The sequence below is a fragment of the Desmodus rotundus genome, chromosome 1 (genome assembly GCF_022682495.2).
Source record: "Desmodus rotundus isolate HL8 chromosome 1, HLdesRot8A.1, whole genome shotgun sequence".
NCBI lineage: Eukaryota > Metazoa > Chordata > Mammalia > Chiroptera > Phyllostomidae > Desmodus > Desmodus rotundus.
Window position 1 is genome coordinate 173,488,036 of NC_071387.1, and position 26,531 is coordinate 173,514,566.

The 26,531-nt window shown below is 39.4% G+C and overlaps 1 protein-coding gene and 1 pseudogene across 5 annotated transcripts in view; both read right to left on the bottom strand.

Moving 5' to 3' along the window:
- Window positions 1–329: 329 nt before the first annotated feature.
- On the bottom strand, window positions 330–1,280 carry LOC112320930 (profilin-1 pseudogene; annotated as a pseudogene).
- A 7,642-nt stretch (window positions 1,281–8,922) lies between these two features.
- RNF180 (ring finger protein 180) overlaps window positions 8,923–26,531 on the bottom strand; it is a 154,578-nt gene continuing 136,969 nt past the window's right edge. For all 5 annotated transcript variants that reach the window (XM_045186417.2, XM_053913307.2, XM_053913305.1 and 2 more), the window contains one exon: window positions 8,923–9,923. In XM_045186417.2, coding sequence (XP_045042352.1) covers window positions 9,724–9,923 — 200 coding nt within the window. In that variant the 3' untranslated portion in view covers window positions 8,923–9,723. The remainder of the gene's footprint in view (window positions 9,924–26,531) is intronic.

Below are 26,531 nucleotides of genomic sequence, written 5' to 3' on the forward strand. Positions count from 1 at the left end.
CTAGAGGGGCCAGCAGGTGCCAGTGTGTTCTTGTTCTTCCCTGATCTGCATTCAGCTCCTCTTCTTTCCTGCCGGTCCTCTGACCAAGAACATGTGCCGGCCCCCACCCACCCTTCGGCTATGGGTTAACAGAAATAGCTGCACGGAGTCAATGGCTTTACAGAACGCAGCTCCTCTTCGTGATCCCACGTTAATGGCTGCATGTGCTCAGCTCCCAAACTTCCCTGCAACCTCCCTGTTCTAATATTTTAGGAGGATTTTTCCCTGGGACCTTTAATTCCCCAGCTCTTTCCAGAATTGTGTAATGTCTAATTCCTACAGTAAATTCCCTATTCCACAATACAGCGCACATGAGGGTTTTCTTTCTCTGCTTGGACGCTGACTGACACACTGACAAAAGGCTTTGCTCTCCCGTACAGTGGCCAGCACGTAGCCATAGGCACCTCCTGAGCACTCAAAATGTGGCTCGTGTACACTGAGATATGCTGTGTGGAACAAATACAAGATTTCGAAGACAATACAAAAAAGATAGTCAATATCTCATTAATTCCAAAATGATTTTATGTTGATTACATGTTAAATGATAACATTTAAAATATATTGGGTTAAAAGCATTATTAAAATTAATTTAATGTTTCTTTTTATATTTATTTATTTTAGTAGAATCTTTTTTATTCAGAAAATAAAATAAAACACAAAATAAAGTGTTTTCCAACCAGTGGTAGGGGGAGGGGTCTGTCCATTCAACCTTGGCCCACAGCTCATAAGATTTTGGCAGCAATATGGGTGTAGGGCAATGGCCCCTCAGATAAAAATGGTGTATGTGTGTATGGGAAGGAGAGGGGTGCAAAAGCAGCGGGGAGTGGTGGAGGAAGGGACAGACAAGGTAAGTACTGGGACGCAGTAGGTAGGAAACCATTTCATAACATTTCCAGGTGATCCTACCATCGTGGACACCTTCTATGCCCATCAGTGGGACTAGCGTCCTGGTAGTCATGGTGACAGTGATGTCGAAGGTGGGAGCTCCCGGGTGCCGTTGGTACAATGGTCCACAGTAAATTCCCCATCCTGAAACAGCGACTCACGGATCACAGATCATTTCCCGCCCCCAAGGGGCAGCCTGTTCATGAACAGCTCTGCCAGCCAGGACACCAACCTCAGCTGGCATGACGTTGACCAAGGTTTTCCCGGGATGCGGCCCAGACAGGAGGCGAGCCCTTATAGCACACCAGGGCTATGTCGTGTCAGGTCCCATGTGCCATGAGTTTGTCGATGTCAGCGGGTCACAGGGCTACGGCGCTGTTACTGGGCTGCTCTGGGCGTTGCTGCTGGGGCTGCCTCCTGAGGGCAGGTGGGGGGCGGGGGGTGGAGAGCTAGAGGGCTCGCGCTGCCGCAGACCCGCAGCTCTGCTAGAAGTTTCTTTTTCCTTCAGATATGGCTATTAGAATATTTAAAATCACATATGTGGCCCACATGACACATCTCTTTGACAGTGCTAATCTAACCTTCTTTCTCTTTTGTCGTGTAAAATGTTCATCCACATTTTGGGCCCAAACTTGCAGGGAAAATCTTTTGTTTTAGTTTTTCAATTCAGAAAAACTGTTTATTTATTGATGTTTAGAAACAAAACTGATTATCGTATTCCACGGTATTATCTTACATACGGATATTGTTACTGTTTGTAGAGTTACACTTTTAATGCATCAGCATTAGTAAAAGAATTAAAAACATGTACATAGACACTACCCATACATAATGTGCACCCTTATTGTTCCTGCATAAATGTGGGCGAAAAGTGCACATCATTCATGGCAAAACATTTAAATATGGTTTTGACATGCTGGTGGCTGCAAGAAGGGTCTTTCTCTCTTTATCCACCACCGTATCACATCTGAGGCAGGTGTGGTTGCTGAATGAGCCAGATGGATTCCAGGTACCTAGAGCTCCCAGAAAAACTTGTTTCAGGCAGTAGTTAGATGAGGTTGAAAAGCTGTATTAGTGCTGTGCTTACACATAAGTTTATATGGAATTTTGCGGATTAATTCTAGAATCCAAATAATTTTTTTCTGTGAGAAAATGTATTCAAATGTAGAAGAAAAATAAACTTGGAAGATTTTGTGAAAACAACTTGTTCTTAGTTGAAGACTGTCACTATATTAGGGAATAAAAAGCACTGTAGAATTTGCTGTAAAATGCTTGAGTGCTGGTAAAATATAAGCACTCAAGTATTTTGACATGACTTCAACAAATTTTAAAAAGGTAAAAGAAATGATTATTTTATTCAATTATAGTTGAAATTTTTATCATTAATCCATAAGACCTTTACTGTCTTACATGAGAGTTAAACATTTTTTGAAATAAATCTAGTAAGAGCTGTTTGATCAGCTACAAGATAATTTGGAATGATAATCGGAGGGTTAGAACCAGAGAGAGAGCTCAGCGATGGACTCTGAATAGACGCCGGGACGTCCTGACTAGATTACTACATTTGTAGTACAGGCACACAGTCGTGACTGCAATTAAATGCTGCACCTAAAAGTACAAGTGCAAAAAATTGTTTAGAGTACTATTTTATGCTTGAATTTATGGTAATAAAGTACTTTTGTATGTTAAACACTATAAAAAATAACACTGTGACTCAAATTTTGTAAGTAGGTATCATGAGTATAATTTTAAATGTTAAGAAAAATAAGTACCAAAATTGATAACAAATATTTATTTAATTGAACAAAAAGTTCTGTATAACATCAAAATTAGGTTATCATACTCCTCAGCCTTCTGAGTGAATTTCGTAAATTTAGCAATAATGTATTTGTTTTAATTTCTCAGTAAAATACTTTTTTTTCCTTTTTTTTGGCGTGGCCATGTGCCCCCATACTACTAAATCCACGTAAAACAAAGTGAGACCTATGAGAGTGTCAGAAGCCCTTCATTCTGTTTGCTGGATGACGTGACTTATAATCCACTTTTGCTTAATGGCCCAGTTAATGACTCAATTCTTTGCTATGTTATGGCTGTCAGCTGAAGGGAATATAAGATTTAGTTGGTAGTAATCAATTCCTATTGTGCATGAATAATAATTGGGTATTTGCACCTTATTAATATTTTTTGAAAAAATAAGATTTTTTTCTATGGCTCTTTCAAAAGTAAGTGTTCAAATAAAGAGAAGGAAAAGGGTAACACAATTATTGTTTATTTTCACTAGCATTATCTTTTAATTCACAATACTGTTTTTATTTTTCCTTTTAATTAATGAAGAAACCCAACATTAGAGGGGTTAAACAACTTGTCCATTATCAAATAATGTAATTTGTAAATATTGTGTCATCTTTGCACAAACTATATATTAACTTTTAAGTGTTCTGTAATGTTCTTTGTGGACTGAGTTTTATCCCAGCAGAATCCTATGAAGGTCTGTTTCACCATGCATAATTTTACAGGTGAGGCAAATGACGTGCTTGATAGCCTGGCGGAGCCCAGAATCAACTGCAGAAATTCTGTCAGCTAGTGAGGTCATTGGATCTCTGCCCAAATGAGAGGAATCTTGAAGCCCCTTAATGCTTTTCTATTGAAAGGTTTGAGGGAGGCATAATTGGTGAACTACCTCCCACCATCCCTTGGGGTTTAGCCAATACCCTCATTGCTGAGCCCATTTTCCTTTTCTGTGGACTGTGGCCTTTTTGGGGGGATAGATTTCTGCGGAAATGGGCTAGCCTGGAGTGGGACTGATATAAGGCAGCCCTTTTCGCGGCAGCATCGGCTAGGTTATTTCCTTTAATGATGTCTGTGTTTCCCTTTTGGTGTCCTTTACAGTGAATGGTAGCTGCCTCCACACATCCTATTACTGCTTGGAGAAGGGTGAGAAGTTCCTGGTGCTGTTTGGATAGGAGGGTGCTTTGCTGTTAAGGGTCCCTGCTCTTTGCATCCTGCATGTAAAAAGAGGAAGGCATATTCAGGATCTGGGAAAATATGAACTCTCTGTACCTTCCCTAACGGAAGGGCTCTAGTGAGGGCAGTGAGCTCGGTCTTCTGGGCCGAGGTGTGAGGAGGCAATGCCCAGGCTTCAATGACCTGATTAAGGTCTACTACTGCATATCTGGATTATTAATTATCCAGATATCTTAAATATCTGGATTTCTGAAGGTGTTTTAGGTGGTTATGGGCCATCATTTTGGTGGCCCCTCCTAGGGCGCTTTCGGACCCAACAGCCTAGGCTCCCACAGGAGTAACTAGCTCCCCCTCCTAACAGTCTCTGGGGAGGGCGACGGGTGGGCCATGCCTAAAGTGGATCTGCCCCTTGTAAGGTGGCTGCCAAAAGTTTGGCGCGCCTTTTTTCTTTGTTCTCTTCAACCTGATCTCGATTGTAAAAGACAGAGAAAGCCACACCTGTTAACTCATTTAGTGGGGTTTGAAGGCCTAGTGCTAGCCTTTGTAGTTTCCTCCGAGTGTTGGAGACAGATTGATCAACAAAGTGCCTGGCTACCACTATTTCTCCGCTGGGCTTATCTGGGTCTACACGGGACTGTTTGTGAATGGCGTTTGTCAGACGAGAGTGGAATAGAGACAGGTTCTCATATGGGCGCTGCATAACCTCTCTTACTTTGGCATAATTGACAGCCTCGATGCTGCTTCTTTTCATGCCTTCTAAGAGGCAAAAAACCCCCATGTGGTCCCCGTAGGTGAGCCCACTTTGCCCCGTAGGTTAAGACCAATTAGGATCAACCTGGGGAACTGCTGTTGTCCCTATGGGTATCTGTTTGTCTGGGCTGTATTTAAAGAATCTGCATATTGCTAGGCTGCTTCCCAAATTCAGAGCCTTCCCTCGGGTTGACAGCATTGGGGGAAAAGGACATTTAAGTCTTTCCAGGTTAAGTTGTAGGTTTGGGTTAAAGCTTGCAGTTCCTCTGTGAATCTTGTAGGGTCCTGTGAGAATCCACCCAGCTGTGCGTTGTGGTCTTTTAAGTTTCACACTGAGAAGGACACATGAACTCGGGTGATCCCAGAGGCCCTCCTGCCACCTCCTGTAGGGGGCAGAGCAGGTCCGGTTCCAGAGACTTGCCAGGTACTGAGGGATAGAAGGTCCGTAAGCAGGTGAGGATGTTGGTATTGGGGCTGCTCTGGGTCTGAATTTTCAAGAATGGAGTCAAGAATGAAGGTGATATTACCTGATGTCGTTGGGGAGAGAAATTTCCTTCCCTGGAAAAGAGGAAGTAAATGGGCAGCTGAGGGCAACATAGGGTTCCCTAGTGTTCTCTAGTCCCATCATGTGACCAGAACCTAGGATGGTGCGTGACCTCCTTGACAGCTTTGGTGTCCCAAGGCCTGTGCCCTGCCCCTACTCTGATGGGGGCGCAGATGCTTCCAAAGACTTCAGTGTAGCTTATGTTTGGGTGTGGAGTGTCACCTCATCATCTGAGGGCAGCCTTGTCAACAGTCACGGTGGGGATCGGGAGTGGATTTTACTCCACTAGGTCAGGTGGCCTGCACTCCATACGGATGATAAGTATGGCCTGTTTCCTCAAGTGAGGTGTCCCAGCTTGATGGCCTCTGGCCTTGGCTAGCATGACTGCAGCCTCCCTGCTGCCTGTGTCTGTGTACAAGGGGTGCCTAGAACCTCTGGCGCCCCAGGGGGAAAACTCATCCTAAAGGACCAGGGCTGCTGGTCTTTAGTAGTCGGGCTAGTAACCTGTTGCCACACCTTTCATGTTCCCAGCAGCCCTGGTCCTTTAAGAGGCCTGGCGGTCAGCAGAAGGGATAGGAGGGTCCCTGTTAAGCTGTCCCTGAGACTCTCATGGGAAAGGTGTTTTAAAAGACAGGGGGACTGGGAGGGATCAGAGATCCCCAGTAACCTATGCATATTAGCTGGGCCAGCCAGCCAGAGAGCACCCTGGGGCCTGGGGGCCGATCCTGTCCCCCCAGGATCTCTACAAAGATCATAAATTGCTGAGTACCCCTGTGCCAGACTTGTGGGAAAAATTAACAATTGATTGATCATTCTTTAGTTTCCTGTTGTGGTGGTTCTTTTAAAATTATTCCCACAATTGGTTCAACATAAATCTTCCCATTTCTGTAAGTATGTGCAAGTAAAGGCTATTTATTACGTACCTTTGGGAGTTTTAATGGGGGTTGGGGCCTGGGAGTTTTCAGCCTTGGAGGTACGATTTTCCATGTTAATTTTAATTTTATTTTAGGAACTGCAGAAGGAGGCTCGAGAAGGGAGGAAGAAGGTATCAGCTTGGGCAACTTCAGCCACTTGGGTTGAAAAGTGGCACTTTTTTCCTTCAATTACCTCAGCCTCATTTACATTCCTAATTACCCAGCAGGAAGACCTGTTGAGACTCTCAGCGAAAGCTTTAAAGGCCATGGATAAGTGGTGGAAACAAGGGTGTCTCAGCTCCAATTCAAGGAATTGTGCAGAACATAGCAATACCCCATATTTTAGAGGATGGCCAGGTTAAACTGTGCTCCCTCCTTCCCCTGGGGGGCCAGGAGACGGAGACCTCATGAAAGTTCTGGTTGGAAGGCCTCACTAGTGTTTTAACCTTGCCGGATTACCAGATTGGGTGAGGAGAAGGCAGTCAGACAGGGCAAAGCTTAGAAGAGTGAGGCCCGTGGGTCGCTGGAGCTTCCCGGAGGCTGCCAGAGTGGGGGAAGCACCACAGCTGCGAAGTGCAGTCGAAATGTGGTCCGAGCCTCGGGGCCCTGCAGCAGGAGCAGAGGGAAGCCTCTGGGGGAAGGTGGAGCTGAGGCGAGTGCAGATTCTGAAGCTGGAAAGGACAAGCAATGGTGGGGGCGGGGGACGGTGAGCAGTCGAAGTGGCAGGAGTGGGCAAGGGAGAAGAGCTGGAGAGCAAACACAGGTGGCAGCAGAGGCTAAGTGAGGAGTACGAGAGGCCATTCAAGGACGATTACGTCTCAGTGTGTCTGATTAATCCTATTAGGAAACTGCTCTGGGGTATGGATACCTGTTTCACAACTAGTGTGCCTCCGTGGACTTTACGTGTGGCAGGCAGCCTATCACATCTGGCCCAAGTTATCACCAGGTTATCCTACCTTGGGAGACTTGTTTATTTCAGTGGCAGGTGCCCTAGAGGCCTTTCAATGCCAGACCCAAGCCTACCATTAAGTGTCCCACCATTAAGTGTTGCTGAAACACCTGGGACAGAAGGCAGACTAGGAGAAAAAAAGGATAGGAGACACGGGGACCTACTAGCTTAAAGGCAGTGAGGTTCTGGTTTCTTAATAATAGCTGCTCCCACTGGCCCCTTTGTGGTTGCCAAAAACTGTTACTGGAGGAAACAGGTTCTTCTGCAGTGTCGCAGGAAAGGAATTTCAGGCACATGCACGTGGAAGGAGTTTTAAGTGATAGTGGCAAGGTTTATTAAAGCGAAGTGACAGCACATTCTTGGACAGGAAGAGAGACGGAAGACAAGAGAGCAGCGGCTGCCCCAAGGTCTTTGTTGAACTTCCTCGCATTTCTTTGGGTTTGGGAAAAAGCAGGCTTTCTTTCAAACTACCCAGTCTCTTTCTGGGATTTTCTGGGGCTTGTGCCCTTCCCCTTTTGTGGTTGCCATTGTGGCTTCTGTGCATGAGTTTAGTAAAAGGAATTTCCTTGCCATTTCCTGTTAGTTGAGTGGACTCCTTGGGGTGACCGAAAAGCTGTCCTTCCTGCCTAGTGGATGTTTTGCTTCATTTGGCAGAACGATTTTAGTTATTCCCTGAGGTAGCTGTAAAGCTGTTCTCTTCTACTTAATCAGATGTCTGGTTCCATTTGCTCCTACCTCTCTTGTTAATATCTAACTCACTTCCTACTCTAACATTTTGAGCAATAAATTAGAGATTATATATATCCATTCTTATTTGCTACAATAACAAATTAGTTACATGTTCCTAGACTGCAAGTATAATTTATATATTTTATTATGCTATGTGAGCAAAACTTGAACTGTTTCTAAATTTTATTTAGTTTGTTGCTTTATGAATTTTATGTCTAATATACACAACTGTTTTTTTCACACGTATCATTTAAACACAGTAAGAACAGTTTTAGAACAAAAAGCTGTACTATGCTTCCATATTTCTTAGAACATCACATAATATCACTTAAGTGCTTTTACTCAAACACAGTCATTAGTAATTAGGCCAAATTTGGACTTTCCATAGACTGAACTATAGTAGCCTGATCCATCCCAATTTGTTTGGATGATGGTAGTATTTTTAGTGCACTGATTCATGTACCTTATATGCATATTGTTTTACCAGATATATGATATTATAGTACAGGAAAGTTGGATTAACAGTTTTTTTAAAGTACATTTTATTGATTATGCTATTACAGTTGTCCCATTTTTTTTCTCCTCTTTATTCCCCTCCACCCTGCACTGCCCTCCCACCAGCATTTCCCCCCACCTAGTTCATGTCCATGGGTCGTACATACAAATTCTTTGGCTTCTATATTTCCTATACTATTCTTGACCTCCCCCTGTCTATTTTTTACCTACCATTTATGTTTCTTGTTCCCTGTACCTTTTCTCCCACTCTCCCTGCTCCTCCTCCCCGCTGATAACCTTCCATGTGATCTCCATTTCTGTGACTCTGTTCCTGTTCTAGTTGTTGGCTTAGTTTGTTTTTGTTTCTTAATAAAAACTTGTTCTAGGTTACACAAAGATCACCTGAGCGCCTGAGATAAGCAAGCTTACTTCTTTTGCTTTAATTTTCACACTTTTAAAATTGGAATACCTGCCCAACTTGCTTCCCACACTGGGATATTTGGATCTCCTATTTATTTTTTTAATAAGGGAAAAACTAATTCCAAGGGTTACTGCAATAATAAATTAAAACGAATGTCAAGTTTTCGCTCTATAAATCCATAAGCCTATTTCCAAAAATTCTTTATTCCAGACATTAAATCACATACTAACAATAAAAATTTAAAAGCACTCTTTATTGCACTTTACAATATATTTGACAACCTTATAGTCAAATGAATCACTGAATTAATTACATGTAGGACATGCATTGCCATTTTAGACTACTGAAAATCAGTCGATACATTGTTTTATTTCTTCAGGTGAATAATCCTGTAATTCAAAAAGTGTTAATATACTTTCCTAAGTGTGCATCAGTGGGGGTTAGTCTCTTTTTTAAACATTTACTATTCTCTTCTTGTAATAATGAAAAATGTTGCACTAAAGCTACTGTTAGGTCTGTAAAAAAAGGGGTAGTCAGCTTTCTTGGTAATAGAAAGAGACATTTTTAGGGATGGCTAGAAATCCAAACTGAATATACCCTGTTAGATTTGTTCCAGAGAATATGGTTTATCTTTAATGCATACATTTGCCTGAGAATAAGTGGTGACTAAATATTTTCTGGTATCTACCCACATTATTTCATGTTGTCTCTTTACTATTTTTAAGTGGAGGAAAACCTCTGTCTTTATAATGAAGGTAAGTATAAAAGAGACACTGTAAAATTAGAGTATACAAATCCTAAACGAAGAACTATGAAATTAATAGTACATTGTTGCTAAGAGCTCGATAGATACATAAAGTTTAGTTTATTACATGAAAAACATTAGTAAGTTACTTATATTCAGACTTTCTATAAACACCCACATTTTATATAACACAATATTATAAAAATTTCAAAGCACACTTAAAAATGTTTAAGTAATTATTATCTGCATCATTTGTGATTGTTCGACTGTAGTAAGATGTGAAAATTCCTAAAACGGAAAGAAAAAATAGCAAAGGAAGCAGAAAACAATGAACCCAATGACCCAGTTCACCGAATAAATATAGATGATCACCATGTCCATGTCAAACCACCAGCCACGGCTGTCGTCCTCGAAGTGCAGGTAGTCCATCCTGTGCGCACCGTGCGGGAACTGCCTCCTTGTGACCGGAGCCGCGTGTCTGTGGAAACCTAGCAGATGTGTGCACGTGTTACTTTAAAGTCCATTACATCCAGGCACATGTGCCCAGAGAGGACACTGCACTATGGCCACAGGCGCCATGAACTGAACATACCTTCATTTTCACTAAATGGTTTGTTGTATTCCTCATGGTTCTTTTCAATGGTAAGCAACTATCTGATGTCTCTTTTAGTTAAGGGTTTTAAGGGTAGGGACAGTAAAATTGGCAAAGCTAAATTAGCTAATTAAAATGAGCAGAACTAAAGTAAAATTAGCTTTAATTTTTATAAATTTCAAACTACACGTCTACTTAAATGATTGACTGGTACACAGAAAGTCAATCTCAAAAGTAAATGACAGTCTAAATGATACGACTGAATGACATTTCTGAGAAATAGCACATCTCACTGTCAAATGCTGTCTTTTTTTTCTTTGTGACATTTACATGTGAATTATTCAGAGCTTGAGTATACACTTGCCCAATGGCAACCTGGTTTTGCTGGCTGACCAATACGTAATTTCAAAAGTCTCTAAAAAATAAAATTCAATTTTCTAAAGGCTGACAATCTGATCACTAATCTTTGCTTTTTACTATCTACTGCCCTCTTTATTTCTGTACTTAAACGTGTAAGTGAAGACAATGCAATAAACTGAACAGAAAAGATTAACTCTAGTATTTAATAGTAATGATGATAAAGGTTCTGTGATGCTCAAGCTTAAAACAGATTCTAGCTCATCCACTGTAACAACTGAGTAATATTAAATGCATATGCTGCTTATCCTGATCACTAGGCTGCATTCACCTGGGTATTAGTATGGTTATTTAAAGTCAAACTTCTTTGATCAATAATGGTCCTAAATTATTATTCATATGTTTTATTTTTAAAACAAAAGTTGTATGTATTTAGGGTGTAAAACATGAGTTCACATAATTGTATGGTGAAATTACACCCAAGCTAATTAACACATCTGTTTCCTCAAATAATTGCTTTTTTGTGGTTCTGAGAGCACCTGAAGCCTATTGTGTTAGCAAATTTTCAGTGTCTCATATACATGGTTTGCAAATATTTTCTCCCAACCCACAGGCCATCTTCTGTATTGTTCCCTTTGCCATGCAGAAGTGTTTTGGTTCGATGTAGTCTCACCTGTTTGTTTTTGCTTTTGTTGCCTGAGCTTTTGTTGTCGGATCCAAAAAAATCATGGTCAAGGTCAATGCCAAGAAGCTTACCCTCTATGTTTTCTTGCAGAGTTTTATGGTTTCAGGTCTTACATTTGAGTCTTCAATATATTTTGAGCTAATTTTTGTATGTGGTGTAGACTAGGGTTCAATTTCATTCTTTTGCATGTGGCAGTCCAGTTTTCCCAGCACCGTTTATTGAAAAGTCTATTTTGTTGAAGAGATTATTCTTTCCCCATTGTATACTCTTGGCACCCCCACAGAAAATTAGTTGAACTTACATGAGTGGGTTATTTCTGGGCTTTCTATTGTGTCCCATTGGACTAAGTGTCTATTTTTATGCCAGTACCATACTATTTTGATTAGAGCTTTGCAATATAATTTGAAATCAGGAAGCAAGATACCTTGCATTCTGTTCTCAAAATTGCTCTGGCTGTTCAGAGTCTTTTGTGGTTTCATACACATTTTATGACTGTTCTTTCTATTTCTGTGAAATACACCATTAGTATTTTGGTAGGGATTGCACTGACTCTTATATTGCTTTGAGTAGTGTGGACGTTGTAACAATATTAATTCTTCCAATCAAAGAACATGAAATAGCTTTCCATTTAATTGTATCTTCTTTAATTTCTTTCATCAATGACTGAATTATATTAGGTTGATGTGTCAGCTCGTCTATTTTTTTGTTGGTCTTATTAGTATCTTCAATCTGATTTCTTTATCAGGTTGTGTTTAATTAAGTCTCTTGTCTACTTTGTACTGGTAGTTTAGCTAAAACTAGATAATAAAAAATCCATTTACCTGGGCACATGTAAACTTCAATTTATTGCAACTCACAAAAAAACCCAAACTAATGGAATGACTACTTCTGGCCAAGATGGAGGCATAGGTAGATATGCTTTGCTTCCTCGCACAACCAAAAGAAGGACAACAACAACTTTAAAAAAAAAAACCAACCAGAACTGCCAGAAAATCAAACTATATGGAAGCCCAACAACCAAGGATTTAAAGCAGAAACATTCATCCATACTGGTAGGAGGGGTGGAGATGGGCAGCTGAGGAACTCCTACAAAGGAGTTCCCATAAGACTATCAGCTGATTTCTCAAAAGAAACCTTACAGGCAAGGAAAGAAGTATTCCAAGTCATGAAAGGCAAGGACCTACATCCAAGGACACACAGTAAGGCAGTGGACTGGGCAGGCGAGGCAGTCCCACATTTGTGTGCAGATAAACCAGGAGGAACAACTGGGGGGAGAGACAGACTGTGCAATCCAGGGTTCCCACTCAGGAAACTAAAGCCTCAAAACCCCTGGCTATAAAAACCTGTGGGGGGTGTAGCAGTGGGAGGAACTCCCAGCCTCACAGGAGAGTTCGTTGGAGAGATCCACAGGGTCCTAGAATGTACACAAACCCACCCACCCAAGAATCAGCATCAGAAGGGCCCAATTTGCTTGTGGGAAGCAGGGAAGTGACTGAAAGTGGGTGAGAGCCTGAACAAGCGACACTGTTCCCTCCCTGACCCCTTCCCTGCATATACAGTGCTGCAATGCAGTAACTTGGTTGCTGTGCCCTGGAGAATACCTAAGGCTCCACCCCTTAGATGTAACAGGTCCACTGAGACAAAGAACTATGGCCCAAATTAAAGAACAGATCAAAATTCCAGAAAAAGATCTAAGCAACAAAGAGATAGCTAACCTATCAGATGAAGAGTTCAAAACACTGGTAATCAGCATGCTCACAGAAATGATTGAGTACCTACACAAAATAGAGGAAGAAGTGAAGGCTATGCAAAGTGATATAAAGGAAACTATACAGGGAACAACAGTGAAGGGAAGAAAACCAGGGCTCAAATCAACAATTCGGACCAGAAGGAAGAAATAAACATTCAACCAGAACAGAATGGAGAAAGAAGAACTCAAAAAAATGAGGAGAGGTTTAGGAACCTCTGGGACAACTTGAAACATTCCAACATCCAAATCATAGGGGTGCCAGAAGGAGAAGAGGAAGAGCAAGAAATTGAAAATTTATTTTAAAAATAATGAAGGAAAACTTCCTCATTCTGACAAAGGAAGTAGACTTCCAGGAAGTCCAGAGAATCCCAAAGAAATTGGACCCAAGGAAGAATACACCAAGGCACATCATAATTACATTACCCAACATTAAAGATAAGGAGAGAATCTTAAAAGCAGCAAAAGGAAAGGAGAGAGTTACTTACAAGGGAGTACCCATAAGACTATCTTCTGACTTCTCAAAATAAACCTTATAGGCAGGAAGGGGCTGGAAAGAAGTATTCGAAGTCATGAAAGGCAAGGGACCTACATCCAAGATTACTCTATCCAGCAAAGCTATCCTTTAGAATGGAAGGGCAGATAAAAGTGTTTCCCAGATAAGATCAAGTTAAAGGAGTTCATCATCACCAATCCCTTATTATATGAAATGTTAAAGGGACTTATGTAAGAAAAAGAAGATCAAAACTAAGAACAGTAAAATGGCAACAAACTCACAACTATCAGCTGAACCTAAAACAAACACAAACTAAGCAAACAACTAGAACAGGAATAGAATCACAGAAATGGAGATCACATGGAGGATTATCAGTGGGGGTGGGGAGGGGGGAAGAATAGGGAAAAGGTACAGGGAATAAGAAGAAGCATAAATGGTAGGTACAAAATAAGGGGAGATTAAGAATAGTGTAGGAAATGGACAAGAAAAAGAACTTGTATGTATGACCAATGGACATGAACTAAGAGGGGAGGAATGCTGGTGGGAGGGACGGTGCAAGGCAGAGGGGGATAAAGGAGAGAAAAAATGGGAGAACAAAAAAGAAAAAGAGAGAAAAGTAAACTAATGAAGTCAGCCTTTCTGTGTTGTCAAAATCCCCATTTTCCTCAGCTAATATGACATACCATCGTAACATGTGAATATGCCAATGTCAGTCCTCACTAGATACTACAAAAGCTTCTTTTTTCTTCTGTGTAGATAAACATAATATAAACTTGAATGTTATCTTCCTACATTCCAATGAATTGCCTTGCATCCAACCTGTGGGTATCCTGTTTTGGTGATATATTTAAGCTATTTCAATCCTAACAGCTTTTTAAAGCTGTTCTCTAAACTATAGTCACTATTTGAAAAGGAAAGGGGCCTTTCTGTTTGTGTAAGAGAGAGGGCAAGTAGGAAGAGTTTTGCTCACATTCAAATATTATCCTAACACATAAACACAAACATTCCCAAAGTAGTTTATATACCTAAAAACTTCTTCATAAATTTAGGCTGGAGAGCGGGTAACATTGTCATTGGAAATTATTGCTGTTACATTTACATTTAAAAATGTGTGATTTAGCTACCCCAAAAGACTATACAACCCTTAGATTCTTTGGGTTCAAAAGTCCCAGTTGCTTGTGCAAAGGAGTAATGGCAGTGACAGCAGAGTTGCACAGAACGCAGAGCTGAGAACAGATGGGGCACAAAAGATGGAGCAGCACGAGTAGGGAGACCACAGGCACTGGTTCTTCCCAGGACAGTCTCAGTTTGGCCACGTTGTCCTGGTATAATTATTAATAGTGCCCATCTCACTCTAAAAGTGTCCTCGTGAATGCTAATTTCCTTTTGGTGGAAGGTGGGAGAAAGAAAGCTGTGTAGAAAGACACTACGCTACAGTATTTCCAGCTCTGCGCACCGAGAGGTGATGGTGGCTCAGGATGGCTCAGGTAATGCTCTTTCACAGGCAGGTTGGATAATGACCATCAAGCTGGATAATGACTATTGCTTGGTTAAGGTTAATTTCTTTAAAAGTTTTTTTAAAGTAAGAAGGCAGTGGGTGTTTTCAATAATTTTGCAATTTCCAAAGCTGTAAATTGGAAGGGATGAATACAATTTCTAAGTCAAAATCACACTACAAGAAAATACCCTCACAGACATTGTTGCTGGGTACGTATTAGGTTGACTGACACTAGAAGTTGTTGGGATACCCATCACAGTGATTAACTGCAGATTCCACTGTAAAATGAGAATAGTGTATGTACCTAATTCATTGAGCTATTAAGAGGATTAGATGAATTAATGCATATAAAGCATATGCCTGGTCCACAGCAAAGGTTCAGTTAGATTCTTGTATTATTATTACTACTACTACTACTACTGCTGCTGCTGCTACTTTTAATATGAGGAAGAAGCTGCCTTTTCTTGCCAGTGCTTGTTCTTCATGTTATGTCTGTCCTTTCTGAGTAAACCAGTGAACTTACCATTGTTTGCTCGAGCAAATGGCTGATGCATAGTGTTTTTTAAGTATGAGTTGATTTCTCTAAGGCAGTTGCTTATTTTAAATAGACTTTCAGAATATCAGATACTGAAAATATGGAGTTTATTAAACTTTTATGGAGAATATAAGTACTACATGTTAATGGTTAATGATTTAAAGATATTTTAAGACATTCCTGTCTTAAGAAACTATCAGTCTGGAACAGTGTTTCTCAATCTTTTTTATCATCCATGTTAGGAGAAAAAATAAGTTAAATTTATATTTATTTTACATTAAGTGTTCTAATCAATAAATGAAACCTGATTTCTTCCTAGTGAAAGAGATTAAATAGTAAGGAGTAAGATTTTGTCAGGCGGAGCTGAGCTTCTGAGGGCCACAAACTTCTGTGCTATTTATGCTTTCCTGTCGTTCCCCAGAACCAGTTTTTGCCAACTTGGGGGCCATATTGCCTCCATTTAAAATGAAAGCCTAGGTGACAATATACTAAGAACCATTATGATAACAGTCAACATATATATTTTAATATATCATTTCAAAAATAGATTTGTTTTGGAGTTAATGGAATGAGAAACTTCTGGACTAGGAATTCACTTTTACACAAACTTAACCACAACCTTCGATTGGCAACAAAACTGATAATGGTTGGTTTGGTATTAAGTTGTGGTTAATGAGTATCCAATATTAGTAGTACATTTTAACTATGCTATTTAAAGTAAAGGATGCAGTAAAGGCACATACTTCATACTTATTTTCCCACATGAAGGGAAAAAAGCTCTTAGAGAAATTCACTTTGTGAAATCAAAAAAGAAAGAACTGCAAAGAAAAATCTTGAAGTCGCTATTGGGTGTAGAATGAATATAAAGAAGAATCAGCATTCCAGAATCTCAAACCAGTACTTCTGCCTCTTCATGAATTCTATTCTGTAAAAATAATTTGTCTCACGATTTCTCTCATATCCAAGAAAAAACAAAGCTGTGACTTATTTTCCCCACAGAATACGGTCCAAATTAATATTTGCTATGAAAAACCATAAAGCAAACTCCATTATTTTGAAGATTGTTTTCAGAGACAGAAAGACTGTTAGTTATCTTGAGATATTTATTTTTGCAATTGTAGCAACTTGCCAAGTGCTTATAATGGGTATTCAATACACGTTTATTGAATGGGTGAATGAGTGCCTACATATAAAAGGACATACTTAAGACGACAGAATGAATAATTAGCGTGTTATCTGGGACTGGCCTAAATCAAGTCTCTCAAATGCATTTTCAGAATTTAATATTATTATTAAAAAGTACATTCTTTAGAGGTTAATTCAGAGCCCTAAAATCAGTATTAAAAAGGAGATATGCCCTACACTTCATGTGACGGGACAAAGGTTGAAACACAGTGTTTCACTGCTCTGTGTTCTTCATATTATGTAAGAATTTTGTTTTGTCAAAAGTTGATTGATATAAGTAGGTCTTAGCAGAGGTGGATTGATATTTTTATAGTCACAGGTAAGTATAGAGTTCCTCAGTTAATATACTCAAACACTTAATGCAAAATGGATTTGAAATTTTATCTTTATCACCTAAAGCTTTAGGACTGCAGAGTCAAATGCATTAATCCTGCAAAATTAAATTTAAATATTGAGTAAGTTAAAATGTGTTGCAGATTATTTATAATTTTATTGCACTTAATTTCCAGTATAGTTTACAAAGTTATCAGATGAAATTGTATGTTTTTTTTTTTTACCCTCACCAAGGACATGCTTATTGATTTTAGGGAGAGGGGAAGGGAGGGAGGGAGGGAGAGAAAAGTTGATGCAAGAAACACCGATTGCCTGCCTCTTGCATGCACCCCAACTGAGGAATGAACCAATAACCCAGGCATGTTCAAATGGGAACATCAAGTGGGATATTCGCAGGCCAGTGCTAAATCCACTGAGCCACACGAGCCGGGGCTAAAGGTTGTGGAGCAACTTGATCTCTCCTTTTTTTTTTTTTTTTTTAAGATTTTATTTGTTTATTTTTAGAGAGAGGGGAAGGGAGGGAGAAGGAGTGGGAGAGAAACACCAATGTGTGATTGCCTCTCGCACACCCCCTACTGGAGACCTGGCCTACAACGCAGGCATGTGCCCTGATTGGGAATCGAACCTGTGACCCTTAGCTTCTCAGGCCAGCACTCAATCCACTGAGCCACACCAGCTGAGTCTCTTTCTTTTCTTTGATTGGAGAATTTAATTTATTTATGCTTAAAGTAGTTATTGGTAGGTAAAGACCTACTATTAACATTTTGTTGTTTCTGGGTGTTTTATAGAACTATTGTTCCTTGTTTCTTATCCTGCTCTCTTTTTTCATGTTCTGATGGCCTTTGTATCAGTTTGCTTTGACTTCTGTATCATGTACTTTTGTGCAATTGCTAAGGTTCTTTTTCCTTGTGCTTACCAGGAGGCTTACATAAAATACCTTAAAATTCTAACACCTTATTTTTACATTGATAACAACTTAACTTCAATAGAATTCCTAAACTTTACACTTTTACTTCTACTTCCTCTAGCATTTTAGGTTATTGTTTTATAATTTACATATTTTTACAGTGAGTAACAAATAATAGATTATTTTAGTTATGGTTATTTTTACATTAATTTTTAACTTTTAAACTAGAGTTGTAAGTGAATTAGGTACCACAATTAGCATATAATAGAATCTTACTTTGACTATGTATTTACCTTTACCAGTGAGTTTTGCACTACCATTTTATGTTTATATGCTGTTAATTAGTGTCCTTTTATTTCCACTCCAAGAACTCCCTTTAGTATTTCTTATAAGCAGATCTGGCTAATGAACTCACTCAGCTTTTGTTTGTTTGGGAAAGTCTTTATCCCTTTTCTACTTCTGAAGGACAGCTTCACCAGGTATCAAATTCTTAGTGGGCAGTTTTTTTCTTTCAATATTTTTCATATGTCATTCCATTCTCTCCTGGTCTGAAGTTTCTGTTGAGAAATCCACTGATAGTTTTATGGGGGTTCTCTTGTGTGTAACCTCTGTTTACTCTTGCTGCTTTTAAAATTCATTTTTGTCTTTGCTTTTTGACAATTTTATTATAATGTATCTCAGTGTAGCCCTATTTGGGATATTTTGGGTCTCATAGATTTAGATGTTCATGTCTCACCCCAGGTTTGGAAAAATTTTTAGCCGTTATTCTTTAAATATACTTTGTGTTTTTCTCTCTTTCTCTCCTCCTGGAATTTCCATAAATGCAAATATTGTTTCTTTTTATTTTATCCCATTGTTCCTGGAGACTTTCTTCACTCTTTTTTATTTTTATTGTTTTTGTTTCTCTGACTGGACAATATGAAATGTCCTATCCCTCATGTCTCTGATTCTTTCTTCTATGTGGTCGAGTCTGCTTTAGGAACTATTGAGCTCTTCAGATCAATTACATTTTCAATTCTACAATTTCTGGGTTTTTTTATGGTTTCTATTTCTTTGTCAAAATTTTTGTTTTGTTCAAGCACTATTTTCCTAATTTTGTTGAGGTAGCTGTGTGTTCATGTAGTTCACTAAACGTCCTTAAGAGAATTATTTTGAGTTCTTTGACGTAGATCTCCAACTCTTCAGGGCCAGTTATTAGAACTTTATTAGTTTCCTTTGGTAGTGCCATATTTACCTTATTTTTCATTATCCTTGAGTCCTTACCTTGGTCTCAGCACATGTGAGTAACTGTGCTCTTCTTACAGACTTCACAGGTTTCTTTAGGCAGACAGACCTTTAGCAGTCAACTCATTTGGGGTTTCTGGGTGTGTCTACTGGTAATAACCTTAGGCAGGTGGGGCCTGCTATTGCGGTCTGTTTGGGGATGAGGCAACTGACCCAGCTCTGAGGTTGGGGATTGGGGTGGTATGCCATTGACTAAGAAGTTGGATAGGACCCCTGGCTTTGATCCCTACCCAAGTAAAGCTGTAGGATAGGGTACTATTATACAGGACGGAGCAAAAGTAGGTTTATAGTTGTGAGTATGCAAAACAGAGTTTATGGTTGTATTATTATTAATTGTTGTATTTTCTGTACAAACAACTGTAAACCTACTTTTGCCCCCAACCTGTAGTACATGGGACTCTGAATTAGCTTCCCTGGACTGGCTGTGCGGCAGTGTGGTATTAGGGGCTTGTACGGCTGGCTCACCGCTTGTGGATCCAGCTCCAGCAAGCGTGCACTTAACTCTCTGGTCAGGTGGGGCCACCAGTTTCTCTCTGCAGACAGGGAAAGCCATGAGCTATGCTTCTGTTCAAGTGCTACCCTCAGCAGGGGTGCTGGACGGGCTCTGTAGCTTCCTGTGTGCTCTGCGTAGGTTCCCTGGTTGGGCAGGAACCCCCATAAGGTCATAGCCAGATATTTCAGCAGAAACTTCCAGGCAGAAAGTAGTGAGATGATACATTCAAAGTATTACAATGGGAAGACTAAATAGCCAATCAAAAATACTCTACCTGGTGGTAAGCTTGTCCCTCAGAATTGAAGGAGAGAGAAGACTTTCCCAGACAAACAAAAGCTGAAGAAGCTCATCGCTAGTAGGCCAGCTTTACAGAAATGTTAAAAGGTATTTTTCAAGGTAAAATGAAAGGGCACTAATTAGTAACAGGCCATCATAAAGCATTAAAAATAAGAAAAATAATAGTTATTAATGGATATACAATATAAAAAAGATGCACATTATGACATCAGAAACATGATATGTTGGGGGAGGGAACTTTTCTATGCATTTGAAGATAAGATACTATCAGCTTAAAAATACACTCGTAAATACAAGATGTTTTATGTAAGCCTCACACTAACCAGAAAAAAATAGCCTGTAGTAGATACATAAAGCATAGAGACAGAGGAGTGAAAGCATACCACTATGGAAGTCATCAAATTGCAAAGGAAGCAAGTAATAAAGGAACAAGGGAATAATAGACAGAAGACAGTTACCAAATGGCAGTAAGTTCACACCTATTGATATTTCTTTAAATACAGATGGACTAAGTTCTCCAACCAACAACAAGAGTGGCTGACTAGATTAAGAAACAAACCAAGGTCCGGCCCTGACCAGTGTGGCGCAGTTGGTTGGTCATCCTGCAAAGCGAAATGTCACTGGTTTAATTCCCAGTCAGGGCGCATGCCCAGGTTATGGGTTCATGAGAGGTAATCAATCAATGTATCTCCCTCCCACGGATGTTCCTCTCCTTCTATTTCTCCCTCTCTAAAAATAAATAAATAAAACCTTTAAAAAAAGATCCAACTACATGCTATCTACAAGGAACTCACTTCAGCTTTAAGGACACACATAGAAAGGGAAGGACTGGAAAAAGATATTCCATGCAAATAAAAAAAAATGAATGAGACAAAATAGACTTATTATCAGACAAAACAGACTGTATCAAGAGACAAAGAAGGTCATTATATAACTATAAGGAGCTCAGCTCATCAAGAGGTATAAATTAATAAATATTTATGCACCAACACAGGGACACCTAAATATATAAAGCAAATATTTAACATACCTGAAGGGAGAAATGGACAATAATGCAACAGTAGTAGAGGACTTCAATATTCCACTTTCAAAAAATAATAGATAATTGCAGCAGAAAATCAATCAGGAAACACTGGATTTAAACTACACATTGGATATGACTAAAGATACAGAGAGAACATTCCATCCAAAATCAGAAAAATACATATTCTCAAAAGCACATGGAATATTTTCCAGGATAGATCATATATTATATTAATATATAAGCCACAAAAAGTCTTAATGAATTAAAAAAGACTGAAATCATATTAAGCAACTTTTCCAACTAATTATAGTTGGAATGAATACAGAAATCAATTAGGAGAAGAAAACTGGAAAATTCACAAATACATGGAGATTAACAACATGCTCCTCAACAATCAATGGGTCATAGAAGAAATGGGAAGAGAAATCAGAAATCATCCTGACACAAACAAAAATGGAAACACAACAGGTTACAGCTTCCTGGGACACAACAAAGGGAAGCTCATAGTGCTAAACACCCACACCAAGAAAAAAAGGAAGATCTCAAAGAACAAATGAAGCCCGCAGTTAGTAGAAGGAAGGACAAAAATATCAGAGTGGTAAATAAAGACTAAAATCACAATAGAAGAGATAATGAAACTAAGCAGGTTTTGAAAAAGGAGAAAAGAAACAGACAAATCTTTAGCCAGCCTTATGAAGAAAAAAAAGAGGACTCAAAAGGTAAAATTAAAAGTAATTTCATTCCGAATGAAAGAGGAGACATTACAACTGATACCAGGCACATCCAAATGATTATAAATGACTGCTATGATCAGTTATATGCCAACAAATTGAACAAATTAGGTAAAATATATAAATTCCTAGACACATACCCAGACTGAATCATCAGAAAACAGAAAGTGTGTATGGGTGAATTACTGTTAAGAAGACTGCATCAGCAATCAAAAACCTCTCATCACTTAGTGTTTGTTGATTTATTGATGATGGTCATTCTGACAGGTGTGAGGTGGTATCTCACTGTGGTTTTAATTTGCATCTCTCTGATGATTAGTGATGTTGAGCATCTTTTGATGTGTCTAATGGCCAGCTGTATGTCTTCTTTGGAGAAGTGTCTGTTCAGGTCCTTTGCCCATTTTTTGAATTGGATTTTTTTAGTGTTGAGTTTTATAAGTTCTTTATAAAGTTTGGATATTAACCTCTGATCAGATGTATCAGCAAATACGTTCTCCCATTCAGTGGGTTGTCTTTCCATTTTATTGATGGTTTCCTTTGTTGTGCAAAAACTCCTCCATTTGTTTACTTTTTCTTTTGTTTTCCTTGTCCAAGGTGATATACCAGAAAAATATTACTATGAGCAATGTCTGAGATTTTACTGCCTATGCTGGTTGGTGGGGATGTGGAGAAAGGAGAACCCTTCTGCGCCGTTGGTAGCAATGCAAACTGGTGCAGCCACTATGGAAAGCAGGATGGAGTTACCTCAAAAACTAAAAATGGAAATGCCTATGATCCAGCGATTCCACTTTTGGGAGTTTATCTGAAGAAACCTGAAACACTAATTTGAAAGAATATATGCTCCCCTATGTTCATTGCGGCATTATTTACAATTGCCAAGGTATGGAAGCAGCCCAAGTGTCCATCAGTAGATGAGTGGATAAAACAGCTATGATACATTTACAAATGGAATACTACTTGGCGGTTAAAAAAGAAGAAAATTTTACCCTAGACGACAGCATGATGAACCTGGCGAACATTATGCTAGGTGATATAAGCCAGTCAGAGAAAGACTACTGCCATATAATTTTACTCATATGTGGGATCTAATGGACAAACCAAACTAACAAGCAAAATAGAGACAGACTCAAAGGCAGAAGGCTGACATAGAACAAAAAATCTGAAAAAATGTATGGAACCACAGAAGACCCCAGATAGCTAAAGCAATCTTGGGAAAGAACAAAGATTGAGGCATCGTACTCCCTGACTGCAAATATATTACAAAGCTACAGTAATCACACTGGTCTTGGCAATGATTATTTTAGGTTTGACACTGAAAGCAAAGACAACAATAGCAGAAAGAAACAACTGTGACTCCATCATACGAAAAAGCTGTTGCTCATCAAAGAAAATCACCAATGAAATAAAAAGGGAATCTATGAACTGGGAGGGAACACTGGCAAACTACTTATCTGGTAAAGGCATTAATATCCAGAATACATAAGAAACTCATACAACTCCATAGAAGAAACACAACTAACTCAACTAGCCCTGACCAGTGTGGCTCAGTTGGTTGAGTGTTGTCCCGCAAAACAAAAGGTCACTTGTTCGATTCCTGGTCAGGGCACATGCCTGGGTTGTGGGTTCTGTCCGAGGTTGGGGTGTGTATAAGAGGCAGCTGATTCAAGTTTCTCTCTCACATTGTTTTTCTCCCTCTCTCTCACCCTTCCTTCCCTTCTCTCTAAAAATAAATAAATAATATCTCAAAAAAATGGGCAGAGGTCCGAAATAGAAATTTTTCCAGAGGATATACAAATGGCTCACAGATACATGAAAAATTGCTCAACATCACTAATTATTGCAAAAATGCACTCAAAATCACAATACAATATCACCTCACACCTGTTTAGAATGGCTATTATTGAAAACACGAATAGACATTTCTCCTGGAGGACATGCAGAGGGCCCATAGACATATGAAAAAATGCTCAACATCACTAGCCATCAGAGAGATGCAAATTAAAACCATAATGAGATATCACCTCACACCTGTCAAAATGTCTACCATTAATAAATCAACAAATTCTGGCAAGGATATGGAGAACGGGAACCCTAATGCACTATTGGTGGAAATGCAGACCGGTGCAGCTACTGTGGCAAACAGTATGGAATTTCCTCAAAATTAAAAATGGAACTGCCTTATGACCCAGAGGTTCTGCTGCTGGGAATATACCCTAAGAATCCTGAGTCACCAATTCAAAAGAAGTTATGCAACCATATGTCCATAGCAGCACTATTTACAATAGCTAAGTGTTAGAAACAGCCCATCAGTAAATGAGTGGATTGAAAAACTGTGGTACATATACACAATGGAATACTACACAGAAGAAAGAAAGAAGTCCTACCTTTTACAATACAGCAGAAAGAACTCCTACCTTTTGCGACAGCATGGATGGAACTGGAGACTATTATGCTTAGTGAAATAAGCCAGTTGACAAAAGATAAATACCATACAACCTCACCTATAACTGGAATCTAATGAACACAATAAACTAACAAGAAAAATAGAACCAGACGTATGGAAACATGGAACAGACTGATAGCTGTAGGAGGGGAGAAGGGGTGGGGAATGGTGGAATAGGAGAGGGGACCAGTCAAAGAACATGTAAGAATGATGCATGGACGTGGACAATGGACATGGGATTGACTGTGGGCTAGAGGGGTGGGCTGGATGGAGGAGGGCGAAAGGGAAAAAATTGGGACAACTGTAATAGAATAAATAATAAAAAAAATTTTCAGAGAGAGAGAAAAAAAAAGAAGTGTTGCCTGAATTGAAATGAAGGGAAAAAGAGGCACATGACCTCGTGGAGAATAAAGCAATTGTATGAGTCAAAAAAGAAATACAGAAATAATAAATGCCGGTGGGGATGTGGGGAAAAGAAAACCTGTGTATACTTTTGGTGGAAATGTAAACTGGTACAACCACCATGGATAACAGTATGCAGGTTCCTCAAGAAATTAACAACAGAACTACCATATGATTGAGCAATCCTACTTCTGAGTATGTAAAGGAAACAAAATAATTATCTTTGAAGAGTTATCTGTCATTTCCATGTTCATTGGAGCATTATTTACAATAGCCAGAGAATGGAAACAACCTAAGTGTTCACTGATGGATAAACGGGTACAGAAAAGGTGGTGTCTGTGTGTGTGTGTGTGTGTGTACACAGCCTGCCCAGAAAGCATCCAGCCATGCAATATGAAAAATCAGGTCATTCACTGAAGAAGATATAAAATACAAGAAATGTACACTGGGCAATGACGCCTCAGGCCCCTTCAAAGTAGGCACCTTGGGACTTCACACAGTTCTCCCAGTCACCACCAGTTGCCCTGTCATATTTTCATGAATCTCACTGATGGTCTGAAATCTCTTCCCTTTCAAAGGTGATTTTAGTTTTGGGAAAAGCCAGAAGTTGCAGGGCACCAAATCTTGGCTGTAAGGGGACTGAATCACCTGAGTGATTTGATGTTTCACCAAAAAACCCTGCATGAGACACGATGCATGAGCAGGTGCATTGTTGTGATGATGCTGCCAATCACCAGTTGCCTATAGCTGTGGCCTTATGACTCATCCAAATAGTTTCCGTGAAGGCATGTTCAAGCTTAATGCAAAATCTGATGCAGATTCTTTGCTCTCCTTGATCATTTTGAATGCAATGGCCGTGCAGTAGACATGCTCACTCAACGAGTTGTCTACCACACCCACTGACTAGTACAGTGAAGTTGTCATTGTTCATGTGTGGGAATCCAGTCCATTCTCCTTGGCTGCCAGGTTATATGGATGTCACACAAACCATTCTCGTTATATTAACAATGGCTGGACTTTTTCCAGACAGACCTCATATATCTTCAGATAATACTATAAACTCTGGAATTTATATATAACCCTACATTATTTGCAAACTACCTATAAGGTATTTCAGAAATAGTGATTTTAAGTGATACTGTAATACAGTAGCACCTCTATTATATTACCAAAATAATAGAATTGTTCACAAAACAGTAGCATCTAAAATCTCAACAAAATGTGAATCACTACAATACAATTTTAAAGAAGTGAAACATCTATGTAGAGTAGGACTTTGCTAACAAAAACCATTTTATTGCCAGCATGGTTGAAAAGTTTCTGTTTTAAATATCCTAAGCGGCTTTGATTAATTATAACATTGATTAATTATAACACATGCCTGATACTGCTGCTGCCAGGTAAAGATTAGAAATTTTCATGTGTTTGACTCTTTGCAAATTTTCAATAGCAAATTATAAATCTAGAAACATTGAAGTATTTTCATATTATCCTATTAATTTTAGTGACCCAATACTCTAATAAAGGTTGAAATTTGTGATCATACATCTCACTTAATGTTTATCTGTTTTAAGCAATGATAAGTAAGCCCGCCTCCTGTACACTGTGAAGACAGAAGGTGCGGGTCTGGCTTCGGTACCGCAAACCACGGCTGCAGCAGGAGTTGGCCAAAGGCCTGGGACTGTCAAGCATGCCTTCCTGTCAGGAGCGTACTCCGCAGGCCCCCGAAGGAAAGAAGCAGGAACCGACTCTTCCTTCTTCACCAGGTACTTGCCTTTCTTTGGAACTTCTTGTCCTCTCTTGACACTACTTGATAACCATTTCAACCCACTTTACTCATTGATCAGATGTTTATAAGGGTGATTTTTTTTAAAACAGATGATAAAACAGTCAGATACAGTTAGTGCTTTAGATAGAATACTGAAGTACTAAACCCTTTGTGGTCTCCCAAATCTCGTGACATTTCCCTTGGAGGGGTGTTCTTCTCAGCCTATTGACTAAACTCTAATTTGTGCAATTACATGGAGATTTCTTAAATTCGCATTGTACTTTCAATTAAATTTGTATTTGCTATCCAAAGCAAATGG